General features: G+C 42.1%; 1 protein-coding gene across 1 annotated transcript in view; it reads right to left on the reverse strand.

The window, feature by feature from the left end:
- LOC123376342 (complement factor H-like) overlaps positions 1-12932 on the reverse strand; it is a 102585-nt gene that overhangs the window by 23707 nt on the left and 65946 nt on the right. The window contains 1 exon segment of the mRNA XM_045028260.1: positions 2825-2998. Within this exon segment, the coding sequence (XP_044884195.1) occupies positions 2825-2998 (174 nt within the window).

Genomic DNA, 12932 nt, shown 5'->3' on the forward strand with positions numbered 1-12932 from the left:
TGAAAATAAATTGTGGTGATTTTTTAAGGCTGGTGAACATTCTAGATTTACCCACCCTAAACATGATTTCCCATTGCCTCAAGCACCAAATAATAGGTGGATTCTAGACCATACTGCAAGGGTCCATTAAATGCCTATAGTCTATTAAACATGGTTCATTCATTACAAGCAGTGCAGTGCACGTGGTATCGTATCATCTTGTTGTAGGAGTTCAGAAATGAAAGGAAGTCTCTAATGCTTTGTCTACACTAAAGTTTTTGTACTCATATTCCAGAACAAGTGAAATTGCAACAGTGCATGGTAACGTAAACGGTTTCATGATTTGATGCTAAAAATACTAGAGTCCAGTCTACACCAGAAGAGGCTCAATTACTGGAAATGCACTTATCCTGGGAGAGAGCTATAAAATATTATAGTGTAGATGCAACCTCTGCATGAGGAGTATCAAAACCCCTAGATCACTTTTGAGCCCTGATGAAACAGGTAGGTATGTTCTAATGGGGGCCAAAAGACCTTTTACTCCTAAGGTTACTCTAGATGAATGAGAGATTTCAGTTATGTCATACTGTGTGCACTTGTTTGGTTTCAGTGAATTATGTTGAGTTTGCCAAGTATTCCTGAATGAACATATTACATGGGATTTAGATAGTTATATTGGGTTTAACAAGAGAAGGACACTTAAATCCATTCAAAATTCTGTTTGATTATCAATCAGGATGGAGGAGGAGGAAATTCAATTTTTTCTCAGAGAGTTCTGCTAGGGATCAGATATGATCCCGGAGTATAAATCTGAATGGGTTAGCAAAAATGGAAAATGGTGTCACTATAATATTATGAAGAAACTAGATCCATTTTTGATTCTTCACAATTCTTTGTTTTAAAGGATCTAGTCAGGAGATCATTATCAGACAGCAAGGGCCACTCTAAAACTGAATTATATAGTAAAATCAGTTGGATTCTGATGAGAATCTGAATCTGATTCATTAACAGAAAATGGATGGGATCTATTGCAAGTCTAGTTCTAAAGGAGATAGTATGTGTTACACAGAAGCAATGGACAATGAATTATAAACTGATATGTAAACAGATCAGCTTGCAATAGAAGTATTGGTTTTGACTAATGTACAGCAACGCTATCTGTGAGGCTTTCTACATCAGCTTGAATGGAGTTATATTTTTGGCCAGTTAAAATATTTTTAGAAATAATTTTAAAGTTCTGCTGGTTACCAGGAGAAACACCATTTGTCCCTAAGGTACACAGAAAAGAAATAACAGGATGAAAAGAATGAGTAGGGATGTCCACGTGGCTTCAGAATACTCAAATTTCCAAGAGAAACAGAAATCTCAAGAAGAGTTTTTGAAAGAAAGCAGGAAGGCTAGTGAGCTCAGGAAGGCTGCGCTGGAGAATGGCATTAGCTGTTTTGTATCCTCAGTTCCTTCCAGGCCACAAAGTTACTTTAATTTGTGAGGAATAAGAGAATAACTTTTCAAGTTTAACTTAAAAAAAAACCAAAAAAAGAAAAAAAAACCAACAACAACCCTGAAAACTGACATATGCTTGATGTTCTGAGATTGTGCATCTGGTTTGAAATTTGTTGGGACTGTGAGCCTTTAGCTGCAGGGACCTGAAAAGATGCTTAGAATCTCATGGACAATTTTGAAAGAAAGAATAAATTATATAAAAGTTCCCTCTCTAAAAGTTAATAAATATTTTCCCCTCTCCCCACCAAAAAATAAAATTAAATTAAATACATTTTCCCCTGAAGAACCACGGTATTAAACTTTGTGATTAAATTAAATAATTAAAGTTTGAAAGAGAGGAATTTTAAACCAGTTTAAATTGCAAAAAATAATACACAGCCTTAATTATCTAGTCACTGGTTATATCTTCATAATTCCTGCTATGCATACACTCACATATACACAAAACAATTCAGAGGGGTGTTGTGAAAATAAATTAATTCATATTTGCAAAGCATTCAGCAGATATAGTGATAAGTACCACATAAAAGCTGAGGAGGAAATATAAAATTGTGTACTTCTAGCAAGGTTTGAGTAGCATGCAGTAAATAAACACTAGGTCGACTACTAGGTAATGAGGATGAAACAAAATATTGGCTGCTCATTAGGTGAGCAACTATCCTTTTACAGGATAAGGCAGAGATTCTGTGGGAAAAAAAATTGTGTGTGATCATGTAATTAAAATTAACATAATGAATACACACAAGGGGGTTAAATTAAGGTTGCACAGCCAGCCTTAATTATGGCTTTTCCTAATTTTTGAATGCTTGATTTTGCAACATTAAATTATATAAATATTGTGTGTATGTATATGAGGCTCAGTATACACACACACAAACACACACAAAACATACCAACATTTGTATATGTTTTTTCACAGCACTTAATTTTATTAAATAAACATTGAGAGTCTCATCTGTGCTTTAATAGTCCCTACTTTCACCCTTAGTGGTAGGATAAAAAAATGATTAGGTTCTGATATCAGATTGTACTTTTTGACATTACTATATTCATTTTTCAGATCCTAGTTAATTTTTAACCCATTAACAACATACTGCATACGATTCAAATCCTTTAACCCATTAGTCTAGTATTACAGGTCTGATTACTTTGTTCATTTTATTTTTCAATGCTTTTGTGCACAGAACGATTGATAATGACTTCTTACAAAATACATGAACACTAACTACCACAATGTGTAAGGGGCTAACAGTGACATGGCAGTTGTCCTGTTACTGATATTGTTTGTACATTTCCACTGACTGATGCACCTAAAGAAATATAAATAAACTCCCATACTGACCAACACAGTGCGGTGGTGATTGCCACTTCCCATTTTTACACATTATTTCTTTCACTCCTTGGTGTTCAAAATGCTCTAGGCACATAAAAGCTATTTTTTCACCACTCTCATAGTTTCGTGTCTCTGTGTTCTTGATGGCACCCGGAAGCTGAGGTGGAGGTGGGCATTTTCTTTCTTTAGCAAAAGATATTTCAGTTAGATCTTTTGATTCAAACAATGGTAAATGTAAAAGTTCATTACAAACCAGAACAGTTAATAGACAGAAACATGTGCAGTCCACAGATCCTTATTAACTATTCTCAGCATTTAGTTAGCATCATAATCATATTGCATTGACTCAAAGAATTACATTATAATCAATGAAGTATAAATGTGGGCTTAAAATAAGACATTTTGTAATGGCCTCTCATTGTGAGCAGTTCTTCTTCCTACTCCATAACAAGAGCATAACACACCATCATACAGTAAAGAAACCGTTATTGTAATTGAAGTTATTTTTCTAGTTAACTCAGGCCTGGTCTACACTACGAGTTTATATCGAATTTAGCAGCATTAAACTGCATTAACCCTGCACCTGTCCACACAACGAAGCCCTTTATATCGATATAAAGGGCTCTTAATACCGGTATCTATAATACTCCCTGACGAGGGGAGTAGCACTGAAATCGTTATTGCTATTTTGGATTAGGGTTAGTGTGGCCGCAATTCGACGGTATTGGCCTCTGGGCACTATCCCATAGTGCACCATTGTGACCGTTCTAGACAGCAATCTGAACTCAGATGCACTGGCCAGGTAGACAGGAAAAGCCCCGCAAACTTTTGAATTTCATTTCCTGTTTGCCCAGCGTGAAGCGCCGATCAGCACGAGTGACCATGCAGTCCCAGAATCAAAAAAGAGCTCCAGCATGGACCGTACGGGAGATACTGAATCTGATCTCTGTATGGGGAGATGAATCTTTTCTATCTGAACTCCGTTCCAAAAGAGAAAATGCCAAAGCATTTGAAAAAATCTTCAAGGCTATGATAGACAGAGGCCACAGCAGGGACTCAACACAGTGCTATGTGACAAGCATAACGGAAAGCCAAAGAATCAAATGGACACTTATGGAGGGAGGGAGTGGGCAATGAGGACTCAAGCTAATCCACAGTTCCCGCAGTCTCCAAAAACCATTAGCATTCTTGGCTGAGCTCCCAATGCCTGAAGGGTCAAAAACATTGTCGCGGGTGGTTCAGGGTATCTGTCGTCAATCTGCCCCCCCCCCCCGGTGAAAGAAAAAAGGGGAAAAAAATCGTTTCTCACCTTTTTTCAATGTCACCGTATGTCTACTGGATGCTGCTGGTAGACGCGGTGCTGCAGCGCTAAACAGCAACATCCCCTCCTCTTCCTAATGGAGATTCAGTCCTGCCTGGAATATCATAGCAGCTGGAGGCTGCCTCCCCTGTTTTATCTCAATAAAGTCAGTGTTTCTTATTCATGCATTCTTTATTACATCATCACACAAATGGGGGGATAACTGCCACGGTAGCCCAGGAGGGGTGTGGGAGGAGGGAAGCAATGGGTGGCGTTGTTGCAGGGGCACCCCCTAGAATAGCATGCAGCTCATCATTTCGGTGCTATGTCTGAGCTTCTGACCTGGAATGGCCATTTGCCTCTCTGGTTCTTTAGTAGGCACCCATGACAGCAGCAGATGGTACAATAGGACTGGTAACCATCATTGCCAATTTCCAAAGCAGCAGACAGTACAATAGGACTGGTAACCATCTCTACTAACTCGCAAAGGCAAGTGAATGCTGCTGTGTAGCACTGCAGTACCGTGTCTGTCAGCAGCATCCAGTAGACATACGGTGACAGTGAAAAAAGGCTAAATGGGCTCTATGGTTGCTGTGCTATGGCATCTGCCAGGGCAATCCAGGGAAAAGGGCACGAAATGATTGTCTGCCGTTGCTTTCACGGAGGGAGGATTGACTGACCACATTTACCCAGAATCACCCATGACACTGTTTTTGCCCCATCATGTATTGGGATCTCAACCCAGAATTCCAATGGGCGGGGGAGACTGCGGGAACTATGGGATAGCTACCCACAGTGCAACGCTCCGGAAATCGACGCTAGCCTCGGTACATGGACGCACACCACTGAATTAATGTGCTTAGTGTGGCAGCGTGCACTCAACTTTATACAATCTGTTTCCAAATACCACTTTCTGTAAAATCGGAATAATCCCGTTGTGTAGACATACCCTCAGATGCTATAAACTGCTCAAGGCTCTAATCCAGCCTATTTCCTGAATGGTGAAACCAGTGTCATTCCACTGAGGAAACTGGTGGAGGTGCAAGAGTATGTTGTGTGGCAGTCATACAAGAGATGCACATTGTCTATTGTGTCACAGAGCTGAGCTATGCAGGGATCCGCATGCATGATAGTTAAGCGAGATAGGAGGAAACAAGACATAGGTGGGTGGGAGAGGGTCAGTGCCAGAGGCGCCACTTCTTAAGGAGGGAGGTGTGTGTAAGGATTCACATAGTTTACTCTGTAGTGTGGCCTCTGGAGAAAAAGGAATCCTACTCTTTAGCAGAATTTAATCGAAAACCGAGATCCATCAGAAATACACACACACACACACACACACACACACACACACACACACACCACACACACACACCAGAAAAGCAAAGTGTGAAAGGAATATTCAGGTTGCAAAAGTCAAGTACTCAAGAGTTAGTAAATGCCAGAACTAAAGATACCTGTTGCCTGTGCAACTTTGATTCAGACACCTTGTGTGTTTGTATTATGATACCGTCTTTAATTACATAAGCACCGAGTATTTTTTTCTAGAGCTGTCAAGCCACTAAAAAAAATTAATCATGATTAATCATGTGATAAAAACATAATCACGATTAATTGTGTGATTAATTGCACTGTTAAACAATAATTGAATACCCTTTATTTAAATATTTTTGTATGTTTTCTACATTTTCAAATATATTGATTTCAGTGACAGAATACAAAATGTACAGTGCTCACTGTATATTATTATTTTTCATTACATATATTTGCACTGTAAAAAAAAGGGAAAGTATTTTTCAATTCACCAAATATAAGTACTATAGTGCAATCTCTATCATGAAATTTGAACTTACAAATGTAGAATGATGTCCAAAAATAACTGCATTAAAAATAAAACCAGGTATAATTTTAGAGCCTACAAGTCCACTCAGTCCTATTTCTTGTTCAGCCAATCGCTCAGACAAACAAGTTTGTTTACATTTGCAGGACTTAATGCTGCCGCTTCTTGTTTAAAATATCACCTGAAAGTGACAACAGGCATTCACATGGCACTGTTGTAGCTGGTGTCGCAAGATATTTATGTTCCAGATGCACTAAAAATTCATTTGTCCTTTCATGCTTCAACCACCACTCCAGAGGACATGAGTCCATTATGATAACGGGTTCTGACTGATAATGATCCAAAGCAGAGCAGACCGACGCATGTTAATTTTCATCATCTGAGTCAGATGCCACCTGCAGAAGGTTGTTTTTCTTTTTTAGTGGGTTGGTTTCTGTGACTTCCACATCAGAATATTGCTCTTTTAAGACTTCTATGACATGCTCTATACCTAGTCCCTCTCAGATTTTGGAAGGCTCTTCAGATTCTTAAACCTTGGGTTGAGTGAGCTAGCTATCTTTAGAAATCTCACATTGGTACCTTCTTTGTGTTTTATCAAATCTGCAGTGAAAGTTCTTAAAACGAACAAGTCCTGGGTCATCATCCAAGAGTGCTATGACATGAAATATATGGCAGAATGTGGGTAAAGCAGAGGAGGAGACATGTAATCCTCCCCCAAGGAGTTCAGTCACAAACTTAATGCATTCTTTTTTTAAATGAGCATTATCAGCATGGAAGCATATCCTCTGGAATAGTGGCCGAAGCATAAAGGGGCATATGAACGTATAGCATAACTGGCAAATAAATACCTTGTGATACTGGTTACAAAAGTGCCATGCAAATGCCTATTCTCATTTTCAGATGACATTATAAATAAGAAGCAGGCAACATTATCTCCTGCAAATGTAAACAAACTTGTTTGTCTTAGCGATTGGCTGAACAAGAAGTAGGACTAAGTGGACTTGTAGGTGCTAAAGTTTTACATTGTTTTGTTTTTGAGTGCAGTTATGTAACAAAAAAATCTATATTTGTAAGTGGCATGTACATGATAAAGAGATGGCACTACTGTACTTGTATGAGGTGAATTGAAAAATACTATTTGTTTGCTATTTTACACAGTGAAAATATTTTTAATATAATAAAGCTAATATAAAGTGAGCACTGTCAACTTTGTATATCATGTTGTAATTGAAATCTGTGTATCTGAAAATGGAGAAAAACATCCAAAAATATTTAATACATTTCAATTAGTATTCTCTGTTCTCTGGTATCCCTGCCTTGTCATGGCAGAACAGGTTGCATACTCTAAAGATTCCCAGAGTGTGTGTCGGTGGGGGGATTTTTGCTTCTGGTAGGTTCAACCATGCTGGATTGGTCTACGGGGGAGGGGCCAGACAAAACAGATACCCTGGTCCTCCAGGTTGGGGGTTAGGCACAGGGCTAACAACCCTGACCTGTAAAAAACAAAATATGTTACAGAAACAGTGATGAATTGGTATTCTATTATTTAACAGTGTGATTAAAACTGTAATTACATCAAGATCATTTTTTAATTGCAACTAATTTGTGTTAATTGCGTGAGTTAACTGTGATTAATCGACACACCTGTTTTTTTTTTCATATGACCCCTACCTCATTCAGTACACAGAATGGATGGTATGTGATCATATTACTAATGACTGTATCCCAAGGGGGCTGAATTAAGATTCCACAGAGGAAGGATGGTCCAGTGCTTAGTGTGCTAGCCTAGCTCTTGGGAGACTTGGGGCTTGTCTACACTGGCAATTAACAGTGTTGCAACTTTCTTGCTCAGGTGTGTAAAAAAAACACTCCCCTGAGTACAGCAAGTTGCAGCTGTAAAGTGCCAGTGCTGGGAGCCATGCCCCTTGCTGAGGTGGATTTTTAGAGTGCCAGGAGAGCTCTCTCCCAGCGCTGCACTGGCACGTTAAAGCACTGCCTTGACAGCGTTGCCAGTGTAGACTGGCCCTCGGATTCACATCCTTACTCTGGCACAGACTTTCTGTGTGAGCTGAGGCCATTATCTCAGTGCTTCAGTCCTGCATCTGCAGCATGGGGATACTGGGACTTCCCTACTTCACAGGGGCATAGCAAGAATAAATGCAAGAAATTGAGTTCCTTCTTTGAGAAAATAACTGATTTTTTAGAGAAGGGAAGTGCAGTAGATCTAATATTCGTGGACTTCAACAAAGCATTTTGACAGAGCCTCAGGAGAAATTTGTTAAATTAGGGAAGATGGGGATTAGTACAAGTATTGCAAAGTGGATAAGAAATTGGCTAAAGGGGAGAAGGTAATGGGTTATTCTGAAAGGTGAATTAATGGACTGGAGGGAGGTTACTAGAGGAGCTACTCATGGCTCCATCTGGCAACTAATATTATTCAATATTTTGATTAATGACCTTGACACAAAAAGTCAAGTGTGCTAATGAAATTTCCTAATGATACCAGCAGGTTTGAGGATGGGCAGGGTAATTTTTGACACAGAAGATGGTTGTCAAATTTTTAATAGTTTGTGTTGGTACTCTTGGACTTCCTCCAGACGGATGTCCTGGCTGAGTGCTATGCACTTCAATAGCTCTTGAAATTGTTTAAAGTCATCAGCCATAGTAGGTGGAGGTTGCATAATGGCTATATCTGGAGAAGAGTTATGTTCATGTGACACTTCTTCGGGGGCAGTCTCGTCCTCTGGTTCATTGGCCATCTCCTCCGTGGCTCCTGATGTTGCCAGCCCTGGGGATACAGGAGGGGACCGGAGCTGTGCCATAGGCAGTGAGGAGGTCCAAGCATATTGGGCTTTGTATGATGCCCATGGTGGCCACTGCATCGTGAATGCCATTTGGGGACCCATCTATGGGGGTCCATACCATGGAAAGTGAGGTTGTGACTGGTGGATTTCATGCCATGATGTGCCTCCAGTAGGTTTTTGTTGAGATGTGGGCGAGCCCTGTGATGAAAACACTTGTTCCTCTTCATCCTCATTGTCACTGTCACTAAACATTGTTGGTGCCATAGGCAAGGTTGGTTGTGTGACAGGTGATCCCGCATTGCCAAGGAGAGGTAATTCTGGGACCAATTCAACAGTGATGTCCTCCTGTATCAGGAATTGTTGTGGTGCCAGTGGGTGCAGTACCGATGTCTTAGTAGTAGGCATTGGGTGTCTAGAAGTCTTCTGTTTTGCCTTTGTTGGGGCCAGTGACCACACTGCAGTGCTGGCTATCAGTACTGGGTGAGGCGACAGTGCTGAGGGAGGTGGCTGCGCCAAGACCTGTGTCAGCACTGGTGGTTGTAAGGTCGGCACAGTCTCCGACACAAGTGTTGGTACTGTCGGTGCTGAGGAAGAGACATGGCATGTTTGCGGTCTCAACTCCTTGTTCTTATGAGTGGTGCATTCTGGTGCCAGAGGAGCCAGGGGAGTCATAGGTACCGACTATTGGGGCCGTTGGCACCACTTGCAATGATTTTGTGGGGGACCGTTTCTTTCTGTGAGGTTCCCGTTGTGGAGAGGTCGAGACTTGCTTCCTCTTTTCTTGAGAGGGTGGAACAGTGCTCTTAGTTAGTTCAGACCGACTTGGGGAGCACTTAGGGGAAGGCTTTGGGGTGTCCTTTTCAGATCCAGGTTGGAGTGATTTCTCCATTAGGATCATTTTGCGTCACAGATCCCAGTCACACCTGGCTCTCGCCTTCAAATTGTTGCAGTGGATGCACTTGGATGGTACGTGTGTCTCCCTGAGGCATCTCATGCAGAGGGACTGCCCTTCGGAGCTCCACATAACCTCCTTGCAAGAGCCACATCTTTTGAAGCCAGGGGAGCCTGGCATATCTAAAGTCAAGTCCCGAGTGGACCGACATTTTTTTTAAATGGTTTGCGATCCACAGGGAACTGTTAACCTGGAAATGAAGAAAACGAAGATTTTTTTTCTCAACTAACAAACTAACTTATCTATGGAAAAAAATTTAAACTAAACTAACAATTATCATTTTTTTCTATCTTGAGGGGAAGAAGATGTGGCACTGCCCCAACCTCCATCTTCAGCAGAAGACGGTTGAGATGGAAGTGAGGGGGTCAGCTGTGCATGTGCTGAAGAGACTCCAACGGCACTGTGAGAAAGCTGCTGCGCATGCATGGCCCGACCAGACCATAAATCTCCGATCAGGTGATAATGTGTCCTGGAGCCATTGAAGTGGAGCACCCACAAGGACAGCACACAAAGAAGGAGGAATTTTAGCCCAGGTCAGATTGGATGTTACCTTAGGGTTCTTTTGCCTTCCTCTCCAGTCATTTGCCAATATTATCTGGATATATCTCACTTACTTTCCGTTCCATTGTGGGATCCTTGGGCACTGGCGCACCTCTGTCCCACCTATTCTCTGCCTTTAGCACATAATAGTCTAGTCTCCTGTGGGCTGTAATACTTGGGTCTCATTGCAATTGATAGGTTTAGTGTGTGGGTGCTGTTGATGGCCTGTGCTATACAGGAGATCAGACTAGATGATCGAGTGGTCCCTTCAGCCCTTAAACACTATGACTCCATTAAATATTGTGAGATACAACAGAGATGGGGCTAAAAAAATACCTGGCATTTCTTAACTTTTGAGTGCTTGAGTTGAAACCTTAATGTTCTTTTAACATGGCTCTGTGTGTGTGTGTGTAATTTATATATTTTTTAAAAGTACATAAAAATAGAAAGTCCATCATGTGGCATCTTATTGACACCCACATCAATCATGAACAGAGTTGGAACCTTTAGATCTGCTGCACAGACCTCTGCCATTTGAGTTAATGGAGTAACTGGTAGTAGCGGCAGGTTGTCATCTATATGAACCAGCGCTAGGTGGAGATGAGACAAACTCTTTCCCAATGTGCTTCACAGATATTTGCTTATAAGATTATATTTTAGTCATAGGACTTACTTTAGGAATTGTGCCCAGCCAGCCCCAGTTCCCCTCTCTCTGTTCCCTGTCTGATCTGGCTCCTCTTTGTGTCTCCCCCCACTCTCTCTCTCTCTCTCTCTCTCCCTCTCACGCACACACACCCCTTAATCTGCTCCTATTCCCTCCTTTCTCCCATTTAGATCCCAAGTCCCAATATCCCGCCACCCTAGTTCCAAGTACTAGTTTCTCCATTCCATCTCCCCTTCTTGCCAGCCTCCAGTCTCTCCTCCCCTCAGCTCCATGTCCCAATACACTTTTTCCCCTTCCCTAGTCCAGCTTGTGCCCCCTCTCTATTGGAGTCAGGGAGCTCTCTCCTACATTCTAACTATGGGCCAGCAAGAGTGCCATAGAGAGTACAAGGAGAATCATAGAACCATAGAATCTCAGAGTTGGAAGGGACCTCAGGAGGTCATCTAGTCCAACCCCCTGCTTAAAGCAGGACCAAACCCAACTAAATCATCCCAGCCAGGGCTTTGTCAAGCCTCACCTTAAAAACCTCTAAGGAAGGAGATTCCACCACCTCCCTAGGTAACTCATTCCAGTGCTTCACCACCCTACTAGTGAAAAAGTTTTTCCCTAATGTCCAACCTAAACCTCCCCCTCTGCAACTTGAGACCATTACTCCTTGTTCTGTCATCTGCTACCACTCAGAACAGTCTAGATCCATCCTCTTTGGAACCCCCTTTCAGGTAGTTGAAAGCAGCTATCAAATCCCCCCTCATTCTTCTCTTCTGCAGGCTAAACAATCTCAGTTCCCTCAGCCTCTCCTCATAAGTCATGTGCTCCAGTCCCCTAATCATTTTTGTTGCCTTCCGCTGGACTCTCTCCAATTTATCCACATCCTTCTTGTAGTGTGGGGCCCAAAACTGGACACAGTACTCCAAATGAGGCCTCACCAGTGCTGAATAGAGGGGAATGATCACGTCCCTCGATCTGCTGGAAATGCCCCTACTTATACAACCCAAAATGCCATTAGCTTTCTTGGCAACAAGGGCACACTGTTGACTCATATTCAGCTTTTCGTCCACCGTAACCCCTAGGTCCTTTTCTGCAGAACTGCTGCCCAGCCATTCAGTCCCTAGTCTGTAGCAGTGCATGGGATTCTTCCGTCCTAAGTGCAGGACTCTGCACTTGTCCTTGTTGAACCTCATCATATTTCTTTTGGCCCAATCCTCTAATTTGTCTAGGTTCCTCTGTATCCTATCCCTACCCTCCAGCGTATCAACCACTCCTCCCAGTTTAGTGTCATCTGCAAACTTGCTAAGGGTGCAGTCCACACCATCCTCCAGATCGTTAATGAAGATATTGAACAAAACCGGCCCCAGCACCGACCCTTGGGGCACTCCACTTGATACCGGCTGCCAACTAGACATGGAACCATTGATCACTACCCGTAGAGCCCGACCATCTAGCCAGTTTTCTAGCCACCTTACCATCCATTCATCCAGCCCATACTTCTTTAACTTGCTGGCAAGAATACTGTGGGAGACTGTATCAAAAGCTTTGCTAAAGTCCAGAAATAGCACATCCACTGCTTTCCCCTCATCCACAGAGCCGGTTATCTCATCGTAGAAGGCAATTAGGTTAGTCAGGCATGACTTGCCCTTGGTGAATCCATGCTGACTGTTCCTGATCACTTTCCCCTCCTTTAAGTGGTTCAGAATTGATTCCTTGATGACCTGTTCCATGATTTTTTCAGGGACTGAGGTGAGACTGACTGGCCTGTAGTTCCCTGGATCTTCCTTCTTCCCTTTTTTAAAGATGGGCACTACATTAGCTTTTTTTCCAGTCATCCAGGACCTCCCCCGATCGCCATGATTTTTCAAAGATAATGGCCAATGGCTCTGCAATCTCATCGGCCAACTCCTTTAGACTCTCGGATGCAGTGCATCCGGCCCCATGGACTTGTGCTCATCCAGCTTTTCTAAATAGTCCCAAACTACTTCTTTCTCCACAGAGAGCTGGTCACCTCTTCCCCATACCGTGCTGC

Source organism: Mauremys mutica, chromosome 8 (genome assembly GCF_020497125.1).
Source record: "Mauremys mutica isolate MM-2020 ecotype Southern chromosome 8, ASM2049712v1, whole genome shotgun sequence".
NCBI classification, from domain to species: domain Eukaryota; kingdom Metazoa; phylum Chordata; order Testudines; family Geoemydidae; genus Mauremys; species Mauremys mutica.